This window comes from Xyrauchen texanus, chromosome 1 (genome assembly GCF_025860055.1).
Source record: "Xyrauchen texanus isolate HMW12.3.18 chromosome 1, RBS_HiC_50CHRs, whole genome shotgun sequence".
Lineage (NCBI taxonomy): Eukaryota > Metazoa > Chordata > Actinopteri > Cypriniformes > Catostomidae > Xyrauchen > Xyrauchen texanus.
Window position 1 is genome coordinate 51,673,214 of NC_068276.1, and position 18,153 is coordinate 51,691,366.

Here is an 18,153-nt window from a genome sequence, read left to right on the forward strand (position 1 = left end):
TTCACTGTGTCATTTGTTTTGAATCCACATACCGTAATCAAACCAAACTTTGGAAAAACATTAGTCATTAAATCAAACTTGTGTACAAATAACTAAAACGGTTGTCAAAAGATTTTATACAAGATTATATTAGTGTTTGAGGACAATGCATTTCATTCCATATAAAGAAGTCCATGTTAAAAAGATATGCTTTAGATACAACACACCTCAATATGGCATCAAGCGACGCGCAATACAAATTGAGAAATAAGGAATAAAGGCCAGTCTGTTTATTTTCTCACTCATCTCAAGCAGCACACGTTTAAATCCTCAGCGGGACTCCTGTACCTTTGTAATTTTACACCACTATTTGTAAAAAAATGCATAGGAGCCAGGAGATCAGCACAAATGCTCAAACCAGCCCGTCTGACACCAAAAATCATGCCACGGTCTCATTCACTGAAAGCCCATTTTTCCCCATTCTGATGGTTGATGAGAATATTAACTGAAGCTTCTGACCCATATCTGCATGATTTTATACATTACACTGCTGCCACATGATTGGCTGATTAGATAATTGTATGAATAAGTAGATGCACAAGTGTACCTTTTATAAAGTGGCTGGTGAGTGTATGTGATTGTAATGCGTTTATCAATCATACACCATCTGCTGTTAAAATTTCAACTGTGCAAAAACTGCTGAAAATATTTAAAAGCTTCTTACAATAAAATCAACGAGTTTCCGTAAAAGAATGTTTCATTATTTTTCTTTGGCTGAAGTAAAATAATACAAATGAAGGGCACAAACTAAGGTCTACTATAATAGTATGTAAAAGTATAACTGGCTTTGAGTCTTAGTATGGAAACCTTTGTGCATATCAAGTGCAGAAATCAAAATATCAAGTCTCTTGCTCCTTTTTAAACACCATTGAACTTTCCCTCAAAGTTCAACACCCCACTTCATCTCCACGATAATTAATATACTAAGACCAAATGCCTTTATCTCCTCTAAACTGGCATGCTCTCTTTTTGGTATGCATAGTTTTCTCTGATCCTCACCGATTCCCTATGAAAGGTCAGTTCTGGTCATGCTGGCCCCGGTCCACCAACTCCCTCACTTTCAGCTTTAGTTATCTATCCCATCAGATCCTAGGGAGTCCAGCTCTGTACTGTGCTTCCCTTGAGCCATGTCCAGGTCCATGTCCATCGTGTTTTGGTGGTGGAAGGAGGCTGAAATCTGGTCGAAAGTCTTCCCTCGTGTCTCAGGAACCCGGAAGAATGTGAAGAGTAGAAAGAAAAGGAGCAGCACAGCAAATATGAGGAAAACGTATGGACCGCAGAGGTTCTGCAATAATGAGAAAATGAGTTGAGTTTAATGGATTTGACAGATAGGGAGAATTTTTTTGCTTGTAAAACGAATATTACAGTGAATGTATAATGTTGCTGGCAAAAAAGAATAGGCATAATAATATACAGTATCTTACAAAAGTGAGTACACCCCTCACATTTTTGTAAATATTTGATTATATCTTTTCATGTCACAACACTGAACAAATGACACTTTGCTACAATGTGAATTAGTGAGTGTACAGCTTGTATAACTGTAAATTTACTGTCCCCTCAAAATAACTCAACACACCGCCATTAATGTTTAAAACGCTGGCAACAAAAGGGAGTACACTCCCTAAGTGAAAATGTCCAAATTCGGCCCAATTAGCCATTTTCCCTCCCCGGTGTCACGTGACTCGTTAGCGTTACAAGGTCTCAGGTGTGAATGGAGAGCAGGTGTTACATTTGGAGTCATCGCTCTCACATTCCCTCATACTGGTCACTAGAAGTTCAACATGGCACCTCATGGCAAAGAACACTCTGAGGATCTGAAAAAAGAATTGTTGCTCTACATATAAGAAGATTGCCAAGACCCTGACACTGAGCTGCAGCACGGTGTCCAAGACCATACAGCGGTTAAACAGGACAGGTTCCACTCAGAACAGGCCTCGCCATGGTCAACCAAAGACCAGTTGAGTGCACATGCTCGGCGTCATATCCAGAGGTTGTCTTTGGGAAATAGACTTAGCATTGCTGCAGAGGTTGAAGGGGTGGGGGGGTCAGTGCTCAGATTGCATCAAATTGGTCTGCATGGCTGTTGTCCCAGAAGGAAGCCTCTTCTAAAGATGATGCACAAGAAAGCCTGCAAACAGTTTGCTGAAGATAAGCAGACTAAGGACATGGATTACTGGAACCATAGTGGTGGGAGTGTCATGGTCTGGGGCTGCATGAGTGCTGCCGGCACTGGGGAGCTACAGTTCATTGAGGGAACCATGAATGCCAACATGTACTGTGACATACTGAAGCAGAGCATGAGCCCCTCCCTTCGGAGACTGGGCCACAGGGCAGTATTCCAGCATGATATCAACCCCAAACACACCTCCAAGACGACCACTGCCTTGCTAAAGAAGCGGAAGGGTGAAGGTGATGGACTGGCTAAGCATGTCTCCAGACCTAAACCCTATTGAGCATCTGTAACGGAAGGTGGAGGAGCACAAGGTATCCAACATCCACCAGCTCTGTGATGTCATCATGGAGGAGTGTAAGAGGACTCCAGTGGTAACCTGTGAAGCTCTGGTGAACTCCATGCCCAAGAGGGTTGAAGCAGTGCTGGAAAATAATGGTGGCCACACAAAATATTGACACTTTGGGCCCAATTTGGACATTTTCACTTAGGGGGGTGTACTCACTTTTGTTGCCAGCGGTTTAGACATTAATGGCTGTGTGTTGAGTTATTTTGAGTGGACAGCAAATTTACACTGTTATACAAGCTGTACACTACTACTTTACATTGTAGCAAAGTGTCAGTGTTGTCACATGAAAAGATATAATCAAATATTTACAAAAATGTGAGGGGTGTACTCACTTTTGTGAGATACTGTATATATATTTTTCTTCTTCTGCACTTACAGCAACATACTGGAACCCCATGCCAATGATGAAGTTGGCAGTCCAATTGGAGCAGCCAGCTACTGCCATGGCAGATGGTCTGGGTCCCTGCGAGAAGAGCTCAGCCACAAAGAACCAAGGGATAGGACCCGGGCCCACCTCAAAGAAAGCCACAAAACCAAAAATGGCCAGCATGCTAATGTAGCTCATTGAAGGCACAGTCTCCTGTTGATGAACAAAGAAAACAAAACACTAATTAAATGTTCACAATTATATATCTTTTTGTGTCTGCAATGCAATTAAACAACTATTCAAACACTAATCTATCTGTCATTTTCTACATATTGCAGATTCAGGTCAAATTGGACATTAACACAGTAATTGTGACATCCACCCCACTGTCACTGTGAAGTGCACTTGAGCATTTTACAAGTAACTGCATTATACTTTTGCAAGTTAAGTAAGTAGTGTCCAGCAGTGACGTGCACAGACCTCTGCCCGCTTCAGCCTGTCAGCGGGGGATTGTGCTGTAGCACGTGCTCTTATAGGCACTTCTGCTTAAACCTCCCCTCGGCCAAAAGGGCACATTTAGATTTGTGAATGAAAGGGGTAGGGGCTTACGCCCCGTTTTGTGCACGTCAGTGGTGTCTAGTAGTAATCAAATATATCTTTCACTAGACTTTACTTTTTCAGTATTCAACTATTCTGGATATACCTCAGACCTTTAACTGTGTATATGGGTGTTTCTTCAAATTTGGGCACTTTTAGCACTGTGGCCTTCTAGGACGTAAAGTCTTGTTAAAACAGTTTCACTCTCTAACTAGTTTATTGAATTTGTCTTCTAACAATGTCTGTACATGCATCACAGGAGATTAATTTCATTTTTTGTCATTTATTTGTCTCAAAGTCTTGACAATTTCCACCACAGTGTCATTTCCACTACATCTCATATTTTTAATTGTGTTGAATAGAATAATATGGTGGAATTTACAGTGATAGAAATTATATTTAAATTTTTTGAACTCCTTTGTCATTCTGAGTTTAATTTCATGGCTAAACTTTGATGTATCCTAAAAAAACTGGAAATAATGACCAATAAAAATATTGTAAATGATATGAAAATATACAGTATAACATAATATAAAAATATATAATAAGTGATATTTACCTTATTTATGTTTATGTTTTCTTCAAACATCACTTGTCTCATATTTCATCTCAAGCATGCTCTTCACTGTTACTTTTGTTAACTTGGTTAACAAGTACATATTTTTTCTCTTTCTTTAGATCATCTTAGTTAAATAATACAAATCATATTTTGTATTTCTATAATGGGCTTTTATGATTTAATATTGAATGTTCGGGTCTTGGATGAGGCTAAAACAGCAACATTGTTACATAAAAGGCATTTTAAAAGTATTAAAATGAGAGGATGAAAGCCTGGTGAAAGTTTTCTGAGTCACATGTGACCTTTATATACAAAAAAGAAAAAAGTTCAAATCTGTTAGTTTTAATACAAATTGTGCCCTCATACATGAAATGGCCGACGTCTTCGAAACACCATTTTATGATTGTGCAAAACAATAAGATGACAGAGATGAGAATCTATGAGAAAGGAAACAATCTTATGTCATGCAAGTGATCCATTATTTTCTTTCCTTTACTAACATTGTTGGACTGACCAGTAATGTGAGGGCAATTGTCATGATGATGGCACAGAGACACATTCCAGCAAGCCCTAGCATGTGGAGTGTCCGGCGGCCCATTTTCTCCACCAGGAAGAGCTGTTAGAGAAGTGAGTGATAGACAGGTCAGTGTCATTACATGATGTTGGCTTGTCTTCTGCTTCAAAGGTAGTTTAGAATGTCAGATTTGTATTGTATAAATAATACAAAATACATATAAAAACTATGACATTGTATAAAAGTATATAGGAATATATTCTTTGAAAAGTTATTAAACATTTAACAGATTAATACATTTTAACAACATCAAAATGTTTTTATTATTATACTTGACTTGTATTATCTGATTTCAGTGAATTCTTATATTGCACTGTTTTAGATGTATATTTGGATATATTTGGCCCTTTTTCAAATGAATATGACAAATTGGCCCAGTTTGTCTGCTGAATGATTTTAATAAGCAATGCAGACCCAGTTGACAAAATCTATCCTATTTTTTTTATCCCCACAGCTACTGGGAAAACCAGTCCCAATTAAGGCTAATTTGCCTTATAAATGTCATCTTTTTTGTTCTTCTTTAAGAAATTGTGTGAGTTTTACATACCGAGACCACAGTGAAAGCACAGTTGACAACTCCAGCCCCTATGGTGGCATATACTGGACTCTCCACCCCAGCCTTCTTGAAGATATCAGTAGAATAATAGAAGATCTGAGGATTTGAAAGTAAAAGACATAGTGTGAGAATATATGGAATAAATGTGTTTAGTAATGAGGCATTTCAAAATACTGCACTCTAGCTTCTGATGTAGCTATACCAACTCATTTAAAATACAGATATCATATATTTCAGTTCACTGAACATCTTTGCTGCTATAAAATAAAAATCTATTAAAAGGCATCTATTCCCAGAGTGGTGATAAATGTTTACAATGTGCATGCTGAATATACTTTTACAGATATGTTTATCATCAAGCCCAACACTTTATTTTGTGTGCCACCATTATAGGCCAGAGTCAATTCAATTTCTGTTCAGTAACTTCAGAATACTAATTCAATGACGCATATGAAATTCCATAGGTCACATAGGGAAACCTCCAATGTTCAAAAATCTAAGTTCATCTTCTGTTTCTACTCATTTAAACATCTCTCTTTTATGCCTGAGCATTATCTGCAGTACTCACAGCATTAACTCCTGACAGCTGCTGGGAGAGTTGCAGCATGATGGAGATGATGATGGGCTGCCTGTACAGAGGAGAGCGGAAAAGCTCAGCAATGGACACTTTCCTCTCCATGTCCATCCTCCTCTTCTCTTCCTTCATCTCAGCCAGGTCATCACTGACCTCCAGACGCCCTGTCAGACGCCGTAAAGCTGAGCAAGAGAGACAAAAGTATGTTAAAGTCTTTCTAGGTGTTTGTATGTGTGTGTGTGTGTCTGTGTGTGTTTTAGTTCACCATTTATAGATTCTTAAAGTACAAAATACTGATAAAAGTTCTTTGTGGTCTACTATGGGGCATAATGTGGAAAATCTGACGTTCAATTGGTAGATTTTGAATGTAGAATTTTAAAAGCTGCCATTGTTCTTGCAAAAATAAGCCAGTGTTGATTTTATTCTAACCCATTAATAAGGCTGGAGTTGTTTGGGGATACTTCACCTGAAAATGAAAAATCTCTCATCATTTACTCACCCTCATGACATCACAGATGTGTAGGACTTTCTTTCTTCTGCTGAACACAAATTAAGATTTTTAGAAGAATATCTCAGATCTGTTGGTCCTCACAATGCAAGTGAATGGAGGCCAGAATTTTGAAAATCCAAAAAGCACATTAAGGCACATAAAAGTAATCCATAATACTCTAGTGGTTAAATCCATGTCTTCCGAAGATATATGATAGGTGTGTGGTTAAAGAAACAGATCAATATTTAAGTCCTTTTTTTAACTATATATTTTGCATCTGAAGTTGCATTTTATGGACCTACAGAGCTGAGATATTCCTTTAAAAATCTTTGTTTGTGTTCAGCAGAAGAAAGAAAGTCATACACATCTGGGATGGCATGAGGTGAGCAAATGATGAGACAATTTGAATTACAGAGTGAAGTATTACTTTAAGAATCAAATATTCTGTAACAGAGTATTTGCAGGTATAACTGTTATATGTAATGATGTGAAATAATGTCGTTATACAGTATGATCTGATATTATATTGTATGCAACTGGTGGGTTGCAACCCAATCTGTCGGCCCAATTAAACTCTTCAAAACATATTTTTTCTCATATTCATAGTTCACAAAATTGTAGATTTTCCTATTCAGCCTATGTCATGCTTATAATTTTGCATATTATTACTACTATTACATACTATATTGTTTTTACATTTCAGTGTTTAGCATTTTTGTTTACTTTTGTACGATAAACAATTTTTGTGTTGTGTCACCAGTGGGTTATTCCTACAACTGAGTGACATTTACGTCCCCAGTACTGGTAGACAAAAGAAAGTTATTTGAAGCACGCAACTTTTTGTTTTGTTTTTCTTTACTTTGTGATGTTAGTCATAAGAGGTCAAGCATAATATGTCCACACAGCTATGGGAAGAGATGGCAAAATAATAATAATCATTTTGAAATGTCAATATATTTATTTTAACAGAAATAAAATCATCATAAGTGTACAAATATGTTTGCTAGATGTCATTCACAGATGTAGTGGCTTATATTTCCACTGAATGTCCACCCTGTTATTTTCCACCTTAACTCTATCCCCATATTATATTATATTACACCTCTGAGGATTTAGTTGGCAGGCAGTGTTTAGCTTGACCAGGCTTGACTCCTTACCACTCTTTGCATGGTGCTCTTGGCATCGGATGATATAGAGAAAGCGTGGACTCTCTGGACAGAAAGGCAATAGCGCCATCTGTAGGACTGTGGGGAGTACCGTTACACCCAGAAGCACTGGCCACAGACTCTCACTGCCCAACAGGGATTCAAGTCCTAAGACCTGCAGAAAGTGCACAGAAGATAATGAGAAGAGTAGAGGGTGTGTTACAAAAAGTTAGTGAAAGAAGCAAATCATATTGATAATAAAATTACAGAGAGCAGGACACTAGAGCAAATCCAAACAAAGTATAGTCACACTATTACAGATGAAACCAAAACTAGGCCTAAATAGAGAAATAAAATGGAAAAGACAACACAATGCAAATTAACACTCTTGACCTTTTCCGCTGTACCTGGGCTATTAAAATGCCAGTGACGATGGCTAGCTGGTGCAATGTGCCCAGAGCTCCTCTCAGACTGGTAGGGGCAATCTCACCCACATACATGGGCACCAATCCTGATGCTAACCCTATAGTGAAGGATACAGTAATAACTTTAATATGTCATAAAATATTGAATATGAACTATTAAATATTACTATTACACCATTAGTGTTTTAACATTAAGTCATTCATTCATTAATAATTAACATTACATAGTTATTTAATGATTTAATTACACATGATTTAATAATTTTAATAGATATTAAGACCTATTAATTTTAAGAGTAATAGGTAATTAACAAAATTAAATAATGCTTAAAATATCATTTGTTTATGTACATTGAAATATATATGAAAAAATGTTTTCTAACATTTCTAATGATTTGACTGTACATTAGCTAATCTTTAGCATTATATTATGCAATATTGTTTTTTAATGTTACTAATGAAAGATATAACAAACTGTTACCCACTTTTTAAATACATCTTTCATATGCAATCTATGAAGCAGTTTATTTTGAAAGCTTATTCTTAGAAATCTTACTGCTTTGCCTTTGATAATATATATATATATATATGTATATATTGTCATGGCAAGTTGATCACTCGTCATGGAGTGTATGAGTGTGTCTAACACTGCATGATGGGGCGTCTGGTATCTATTGCACACTTGTAAAGCTGCCATGAATCACATCCTGGCACCATGTAATATGAATCCATTCTTTTGAAGTGCATGCACATGGTCAAATTATGACAGAAACAAAATCAGGTCGTGCACCTCTCAGACTTCCACTGTTGCATGGACATTTTCCTGAGTCACCTGACAACTGCAGCCCTCTTGTATTTTTTCACATTTTCATTCTATTTATTTGGGCTTATCTATATGTAAAATTAATTTGATAAATAAACCAGGTTGCATAGCTCAAGCTTTTGCTCTGATTAAACAAAAACATCTCTAATTGAATCTTCGTAGCATCTAACAATAGGGAATTATTCTGAAGCAATAGGTGTGGGGTGAGAACCAGATCAATATTTAAAGGGATAGTTCACCCAAAAATTAAAACTCTCTCATCCCAGATGTGCATGACTTTCTTCTTTTTTGCCGAACACAAATTAAGATTTTTAGAAGAACATTGCAGCTCTGTAGGTCCATAAAATGCAAGTGAATGGGTGCCAATTTTTAAGATCCAAAAAGCACATAAAGGCGGCACAAAATTAATTCATAAGACTCCAGATAAAAAGTCTTCTGAAGCGATATGATAGGTGTGGGTGAGAAACAGACCAATCACCAAAAACAAAAGAAGAAGAATATAAAAGTAAAAGTGGATAGTGATAGTAAAAAAGGACTTAAATGTTGATCTGGTCCTCGCCCAGAACTATCATATCGCGTCTGAAGAATTCACTATTGTTAGGTACTGTGAAGATGAAATGTGAGAATTTTTTGTTTCATCAGTGCAGAAGCTTAAGCTATGCAACCTATTTTATTTATACAAATTATTTTATTATTTTAATGTGTCCAACTTCTGCAGTTAATCCAGGATGGACTTCAAAGACATTAGTCATTAATCTTACAGTTCATAAAAAATCTTTGTTTAAACACTGACCCTTAACTCTTAGTTATTTTAATAATTTTAAACCATGACTTTTACTATACACAAATAATATTGGCATTATATTCATGATGTTAGCCAGAGGGGAACAGGCCTGAGTCTGGTTTCTGCCAAGGTTATTTTTCTCCATTAACTACATCTTGTGGAGCTTTGTGTTCCTTGCCACAGTGGGTGACTTGACTTGCTGCTTTTATGTGCTTTTTGAGCTTCAAAGTTTTGGACCCTGTTGACTTGCATTGTATGAACCAACAGAGCTGATATGTTCTTCAAAAAATCTTTGTCATACACATCTGGGATGGCATGAGTGTGAGTATAAGCCCTCCAGCATTAACTTTCTGACTAATGACCCTTTACATTACCAATTTACCTCATGAGGTCAACATTGCACTTTACTTATATTACATTTAGATCTACATAGTTTTTAAAGGACCGAAAGTGAAATCTATTGTGTGTGGGAGGTCCTGAAGTTATACACACAAAGAGAAAGTCTTGAGAAGCACCCACGTTTCTTGAGTCTGAAGTGGAATGGGTTCATTGTAATTAAATGTTTACTGAATTATAAGCAGTAATTCAATGAAATAAATCATTTTGAGCTGCAAGGTTACTGTATGTCAGGTAAAATATTTAATGAGAGAAATGTATTACTGTGCACCTTTTGTAAATATACCATATATACAATCCTCTCTTTATGTTTAAGAAAAGAGTGAAAGCTTACCACAGTATGCCCCAATAGTAAAGCGTCCTAAAATCATCATTTCAAATGATCGGCTGATTTTGGACATCCCCATCAGGCCTCCACCAATAAATGCAAGGAGATTGTTGATAAGCATTGCTTTCCTCCTAGCACATTCAAAAGAGAATATCAATACATTGCGATCAATGTGCTAACATTGCAGCGTAATAAACATTAATAACAAACATCTCATGTTTGACCCCTCATCATTATTTTATTTTAATTTTAAAGATAAAATCAGTTGTAAATGATCTTTTTCCACCTATTGCAGACTTAATTTGTCACACAGTATATTACTTACTGTATGTTATGTATTTAGTCAAGCAGTGTTATGCAACCCAGCTGAAACCAATGACAAAGAAAATGATTGTGGCCCGACTAACACAACACATTAAAGGAATGTTCTGGGTTCAATACAAATTAAGCTCAATTGATTGCTCTTATTGCATAATGTTGATTACCACAAAATAAATAAATAAAATATATAATTTTATTTATATATTCGTCCCTCCTTTTCTTTTAAAAAAGTAAATGTTTGGGTTACAGTGAGGCGCTTACAATTTAAGTAAATGGGGCAAAATAATATGTATGTTTATTTGATTTTAGGATTGTAACATTTCTTTGTAAAGTTATATCCAATTTTACTACTTTGTTGCCATGAAGACATATTGTCATAAACTCTAAAATTACAGTGTAAACAAATAATACACAAGTTTATTTTTTTAAAAATAAAAACAAATGTAAGTTCTTTTATAAAATTATAAACTTTACATTTCATCCTTTCATCACTCCAAAAATTGGCCCCTATTTACTTTCATTGTAAGTGCCTCACAAATTGTTTTATTTATTTATTTATTTTTTAAAGAAAAGGATGAACGAGTAAAAATTATTTTTGTGGTAATCAACATTATACAGCAAATGCTGTCTAATGATCTTAGCTTATATTTGACCTGGAATATTCCTTTAAGGCATGGTAATTACCTGCACAGCTGTTGTGACCTGTAACTCCTTCCTCTATCACCACTATGCCCTTGTACAAGGTTACCCTTGTAGTAAGTGAACTGTAGGTCACTTTGGATTAAAAAAATCTGTTTAATAAACAGTAAGCAAAATAAATAAAAAAAACTTGAGCCAAGTACTATATTTACACCTTTTCATTTTACTTTACACCTCCATTTCCTGCTTTCCATCTCATCTCTTAGCCTCTTTTACATTTACATTTACATTTATGCATCTGCAGACGCTTTTATCCAAAGCGACTTACAGTGCACTTATTACAGGGACAATCCCCCCGGAGCAACCTGGAGTTAATTGCCTTGCTCAAGGACACAATGGTGGTGGCTGTTGGGATCGAACCAGCGACCTTCTGATTAACAGTTAAGCGCTTTTAATCAAGCCCTCTTTCAGTCTCCTGGATGTTGGTCTCAAATTTCAAATGGAAAACTGGGTCAAGATGTGTAGTGTAAAACTGTCATTTGGCATCACTACAAATAAATAGGCCCATGAAATACAGTTATTTATTACACAGCTCTTCTGGATACTCAATTCTGATTGGTCAATTGCACCATTTTGAGTAAATGTTTTTAAATGACCACTAAACTGTAAATTTGACCGTTGTCCCTCACAACAATTTTTATAGATTGTGCTGGCTCGATGTCTCTTGTGGCACTCTGTGGCCTCTTTTATCTCTTTTATCATTTATCTCTGGCCTGTAGTTTGTTAAATCAATTTAAAGAATGTTAAAAAAAAAATATTATTCTTTCTTTACAATTACAGAAATAGGCAAAGGCTGCAAGAGTCCAAAAATGAATAAAACCCCAGATGCAGTTAATCTAAGATTAAGATTCAACTTCATTGTCATTGTGCAGAGTACAGGTACAGAGCCAGTGAAATGCAGTTGTTTTCGCAAATCCCAACTAAGCTGGGGTCAGAGCGCAGGGTCAGCCATAAAACAGCACCCCTGGAGCAGATAGGGTCAAGGGCTTTGCTCAAGGGCCCAACAGTGGTATCTTGACAATGCTGGGGCTTGAACCCCCGACCTTTCGGTCAGTAACCCAGAGCCTTAACTGCTGAGCTACCACAGATCGATCGATCCATCCATCCATCCATCCATCCAAAATCATGACCTGACATCTGATATGAGGACTCTAGTCAAATCAGTAACTTTATTAAAGCTATTTTATTCTACATAGGGTAGCAGCCATTGGTGCAGCCATGTTGGGATCATATGACCAGCTGAATACTACTCGATTAATCTCAGTAACCATCTTGTTATTGGACAATTTCACTCTTGGATTAAATTAATCATGGCTGATTATGAATGGTGAATTTCTAAAATGGCACCTGTTACTGAAAACTTAATTTTGAATGATGCTGCATCCACACAACTAGATGTCACTGTAAGTCCAAGATGACACGAACAAAAAGTTACTGAGTGCACATTTAATGAGGAACAATGTTTAGTATACTATTTTTCATAAGTTGTGAAGTTGGAGACAAATTGTATGTGCTGAAAACCTGTCTGCAACTATCTGCATAGATTTTTGCCGATGACCGATAGTTCCAATAAGTATCGGCACCGATTAATTGGTCAAACTGATACATCAGTCTACCTATAGTTTACATAATAATTTAAATCAATATTTCATACCATTTACTTTATTTATTTAGTAAGTAGTCAAGTAATATACAAGAAAATATACCGTATACTGGTCATTCTTGCAAAATAAACATGATACAAGAGCCCTCCGCTTCGTGTCAGGGTCCTGATCACCCTTTTTCACTTTATTTTGCAATAATGACAAAATTCATCAAACGTTCTGAATTAACTTTTTTTCTATACTAGATCTGCATCTGTGTGATAGGTTACAATGTTTAGTGATTTTACAGTCATTCTGATGCATCAAGACTCATGAGCTCGTTAACATTTAAGTACTAGGGAAAATTGGGAAACCTGCCTCTTACCTGCCAAAGTACTCTGAGACAATTCCAACAGAGAAAGAGGACAGCATGCCGCCAATGGAGAAAATGGCCACAGAGAGTGACCAAAGAGACGTCAATGTTGGTAAAGGAATTGGTTCTGAGTACCTTTCTGTCCATGTTGAGTTATAGTCCTGCTCAATGATCTAAAGAGAATGGACAGAATTAAAAATACAACAGAGGATGATAGAAGAAATGATAAGCCATTATTAATCTCAGAGAAAAAGAGAGTAACAAAGACTGCTGGGTTGAGATACAGTATAGGTTTGTATGATACATTTTATGTAATGAACAGAAACTACACATTAAATTAGGCCTAATGCACCTTGTTATGAACAATATATGGTATAAAGCTTGAACCAAACACAGGGTCTCATGTCCTTATCCCAAAGCAGAACTATTGAAAGGAATTCCAGAGGTTTGAAATGAAGAACATGGACATATGATATGAAGCTATATGATAAAGATTTAATACTCAGATTATGATAAAGTCCTGGCACAAGATCAGAGTGATTCCCGAAGTCTGACCTTCGTTTGATGAAACAGTAACACAAGCATTAGCTGTGTGTTATTCCAGGCCCATGTGTGGAAATGTCACATCTAATTTTTCCCACTCATGTGCACCCTCAGTACATGCTCTAGAAATAGATGTACTTGGTTTACTGTACATCCAGGCTTTCATAAAGGGAGATCAATTGTTTTCACACTCCAGCGGCTTATAATGGAGTATTTTACAGTTACAAATCAGCAGAGATATTTGATTATGCACAAGCACATCAAGGTGCTTAGATTTGTTGCAAGGACTACATGTTATCTAAAAAATGTTACCGGTGCAACTACATCTTGGATACAATATACAATATGGATGCCTTACCTAAAACTAAAAATACACAAATAAATAAAATATAATCTAAATCTAATCCATATACTTGCTGTTTCATATTTAACCATTTTAAAGATACATTGATAATATGACTAAAATTAGAATTAAAAAATATATTTTTAAGATTGTTATCATCCACTTTTGCTAATTTACTTTTAGGAGCAATATGGTCAATTTACCTTCTGAGGAGCATTGATGACTCCAATGTTGTACCCAAATTGAAGGGATCCCAGTACAGCTGTGAACACTGACAGAGCAAGGGTTCCAGTTATTCTCTGCAGGACGCCAACACAAACAAACAAACAAACAAACAAATAAACAAACAAACAAACAAAATAAAAGTTTACAGTTGTGATATCACATGGCTATTAAGTATCATTCAAAACAAAATATAAACAATATCACAATATTTCATTTTGCAAGAGCTCATCATTTTAATGATATGCTCCGTATATTATATTATAGTAACTACATATATATATTTTTTAAGATAAGTTGTAAATATTTCAGAAGATTTTCTAAGGTATATTAATGGTGATTCTATCCAAAAGTATTTTTTAGAGTGCAGTAAAACAAATTAATTACCGTTATTTTATGACCGATTGTAATTACCCACAGTTATGACATTTGCCTGTTCCAGACAAAATGGTACTTATCCTTGTATACCACAGAACATCATATTTAATTAGGTTTTGCTGCTTTAAAAATAAACACTGTGAATATACTAATTCCTTCTGTTTAGTTTGTCATATGGTAAAAGGTAACATAATTCACTCTGTTCCCATGTCTTTGTGGTTCATTTGGCATTTGCAGTTTGAACTTTTGAATTAGCAGCACAGAGCCCACACCTGCCTTCTCGCTGACTGACAAGAGCGCGGGAAGACCCTTGTCCTGTTTATATCCGCAGACAGTACCCATGCGGAGTGCAGAATATGCCTCTCTAAACTTGTATGCATTATATAAACATTATGGCAGAAATATACATTTTCCAATGTTAAGTGTTACCAAAGCCTTCAGAAATGTTCAGCAATGTAATGTGCTTTAAGACAGATAATTAATTGTGTGTTCTAAAAATTCTAATCATACATAGGCAACATATACATTATGTATATTAAAATATCTATTGCTTATTATTTTAGATTTTTAACTGTATGACCCACAACTAATAAGCTGAAACCGTAAAGGCCAAAATACATATATCCATATACAGTCTTAATAGTTTTTGCCCTTACTGACTTGTTTTGTGCATTTGTTGTATGGCATGATCCTGCTGTGTTGATTCTATGCCAGGTTCTGTTTTGAAATGATACATGAAAACATTGTGAAGAAGGACACTAAGTCTGAACACTTGGACAGCAATATCTTTACAGTTTCAGGAGGAGAAATCTTTGAAAACTGCTCTACGTAGTAACTGAAGGAAACAGTATGTCTTGTTTTTTTTAAATACATTTTTCATACCTCATATATATTTTTACTGTATTGATGTGGAAAAGAAAAAGGTAAAAAAGGTGTCTCAATGAGTATTCTTGGCATATTAATATGTCTATATTATTGCCGTAGAGGCTGTATATTTTCGAATATAGATTAGGATAACATAATTAAGGGACCTTTTATTAATATTGTACCTATTTTATGCCCATATGAACAATGACTCATTCAAATCTGTTTTCAGATGTGCTGGCATAATAAGCATTTTGTTGAAGTTGGCAAATGGTGGAGCTTCAGTGTTGTGATTACTGTAAGCACACCACATGGCACTATCAAAAACATACAGTACATCCACAAGAGATACATTAATATTTACCGTACACCTTGTACAACTTGAAAGTCAGATTTGTGACTACAATGCTGTTACTTGTTTATTTAAAGGTAAAGATGTAACTATTTATGTATAATTTGTTTCCAACTGCAACACTGTTACTATTAACCTCTCAAACACACACTTTGCTTAAATGCAATCTCCAAAGACAACTTTATCATTTTACCTTTCTCAAAATTTAGTTTATGCTTTCACTTAAATAATAACGCAAGAACATTTAATCTAAGCATAAACACATTTGTAAAAACTGGTATCCTGCGATTGTAACCTTAAGCCTTTTCAATCTAATTTAAACCTCAAAAATTGTTTTGATGGTGTAACCTAATATATTCAGGTTGATTCAGTGATGTTATTATTTTTAACTTGAACAAAACCAGTTAATGTAGATGTTATACCACATAAAGTACATTTTATAGGTACATTTTTCCTTTCAGTGGACACTATCATTTTACTAATGAGAAGGGCAAACCACTACATGTTGGCAACTAAAATGTCTACACTTTTTATATCAGTAAGATATATGGCTTAAATGTGTGACAAGACTCAATTTAAACAATCAACATCATCAGACCTATTTTAGAAAATATTAAACATGATCTAAAATATAATTTCTATAATTACATAATATAGATTGCTATTACCTCCCCTCCCAACTGCTGAAACCTAGCCGGCATGACGCTGAGTGCACGAGATTCAAGTCTTTGCTCCTTCTTCTAAAAAAATATTATTCCAGAAGTCTTTGATTGTAATTGGTACTTTTAACACAGGCACACAAAAATGAAACAAAAAGTCCAGAATATTGACCTAGGTGCGTTCTGTCATTGCGATTTCTCTGTTACTCCAGTGTCTATAATTTCTTCAGCGTCGCAGGAGGTGTGGAGAGGAGGACATGGGGACACATGCTCGCACGCCCTGCACCCGCTGGTATTTTTGAAGTTTGTGCTGAGGTAGAAGGGAGGGGTTTATATATATATATACAAAAGGAGTCACTAGACAGACTGTTTCCATTAGATCCAGTCCAAGGTCAGTTTGTCAGTGCACAAAATTGTCTTGACCTCATGTGTCATTGCATAAAAGAGCAAGGCTTGTATAATTCACATTTGCAAAGCCTATTGCCTTTTTTGTTTTATAAGGTTAAATGTCTTTGCTTATGCCTATTAACAATTTAACTTCTACTTATATCACATAAAGCACATTTTATAGGTAAACTTTTCTATGGACCAGTGTTTTATTAAGTAACATATTGTCATACTTAAAAAGATCCAGCATTTGACCCCAAAATGAAAATTCAGTCATTGTTTACTCACCCCTGTATTGTTATAACCCTGTTTGACTTTCTTTCTTTTAATTAACACAAAGGGTGAAATTGTGAAAAAAGTTTGTGCTCAGTTGTCATACAATGGCAGTTTATGGCAACTACCTCTTCGAGCTTCAAAAGAATGCAAAAATATAATTCAGAAGTCTAATAAATTATTCTATTAGATTGAAGAGCAACAGTTATGCTCTACCTTCTCACGAGATGGGCTGTTCAAGCAAAAAGTCGTTTTGTTTATCTAAAAACAGATTTGCCACAGTGATATTAACAAAAGAACTCAAAACAGCAACACACAAACAAGTGAACAGAACTTATTAAACATGTCTGAAGAGTTTGTGATCGAAGAGGAGATGCATTTTTATGCCCAACCTAATTTTTTGAACAAGAGTTCTCAATCAAACAGAGAGGGAAAGAGGAGGCAGAAATGTCTGTCACCGCTTCTCCATTCTGAACCGTGTGTGTGTGTGACAGGCCTCCACCTGAAGAGATTGAGACATCAACGAAAAGATTCTCGGCCAAAATTAAGTCATTTTTAATCAGCTTTTAAGATTATATATGCTGAGGAATTCCAGCAACATGATTTGAAACTAGGAAAACCCCAGCCTTTCAGTTTGGAATGTGTCAATGTCGTAAATCACAGGCCTTCAGCCAGAACCCCCACACAGTTAAACCAGGCTGTTCTGTGTAAGGTTACAAGGACCATCAGATTTGCACGACTAGAATACCAAGGCATTTCATCTTAATCCAGGAACATTTTACACAGTCACAATACTTTACCGATTTAGCCCTCTAGAATGTACAGAATGCATTTAAATCCACGATTTATACAAGACCTAGTCTTGCTAGGTAATTCTGAAATTGCTTTGAACTGTGGTAAACTGTATAACTGACAAATTAATGATTATAGCCTGATATACCTCTTTAAAAGGTGTGTAATGTCCACATTGTATATAC

At 35.7% G+C, this 18,153-nt stretch overlaps 1 protein-coding gene across 2 annotated transcripts; it reads right to left on the bottom strand.

Annotated features, from left to right (window-relative positions):
- Positions 1 to 71: 71 nt before the first annotated feature.
- LOC127649068 (solute carrier family 2, facilitated glucose transporter member 4-like) lies at positions 72 to 16,797 on the bottom strand. 2 transcript variants are annotated; one of them, XM_052133984.1, is made up of 12 exons: positions 16,689 to 16,797; positions 16,526 to 16,597; positions 14,245 to 14,340; positions 13,168 to 13,328; positions 10,186 to 10,310; positions 7,831 to 7,946; positions 7,436 to 7,598; positions 5,783 to 5,970; positions 5,206 to 5,310; positions 4,599 to 4,700; positions 2,938 to 3,141; positions 72 to 1,324 (listed from the first exon to the last, which is right to left on the bottom strand). In XM_052133984.1, the coding sequence occupies exons 2-12, from the start codon at positions 16,556 to 16,558 to the stop codon at positions 1,106 to 1,108; spliced, it is 1,512 nt and encodes a 503-aa protein (XP_051989944.1). In that variant the 5' UTR covers positions 16,559 to 16,597; positions 16,689 to 16,797; the 3' UTR covers positions 72 to 1,105. The 2 variants fall into 2 exon arrangements, with proteins under 2 accessions (XP_051989944.1, XP_051989950.1); XM_052133990.1 differs by lacking the exon at positions 16,526 to 16,597 and having other exon boundaries at positions 73 to 1,324; positions 16,689 to 16,788.
- Between the last annotated feature and the right edge of the window lie 1,356 nt (positions 16,798 to 18,153).

What these genes read in the sequence shown, in the direction of transcription:
- LOC127649068 (XM_052133984.1), bottom strand. Translation starts at nt 16,558, where the DNA reads ATGCCGGCTAGGTTTCAGCAGTTGGGAGGGGAG. An exon ending in GTCTCAGAGTACTTTGGCAG is followed by an intron (nt 10,311 to 13,167) that starts GTAAGAGGCAGG and finishes TGAATGTGCTAG; the next exon opens with GAGGAAAGCAATGCTTATCA. An exon ending in GTGCTTTCACTGTGGTCTCG is followed by an intron (nt 4,701 to 5,205) that starts GTATGTAAAACT and finishes CTTCTCTAACAG; the next exon opens with CTCTTCCTGGTGGAGAAAAT.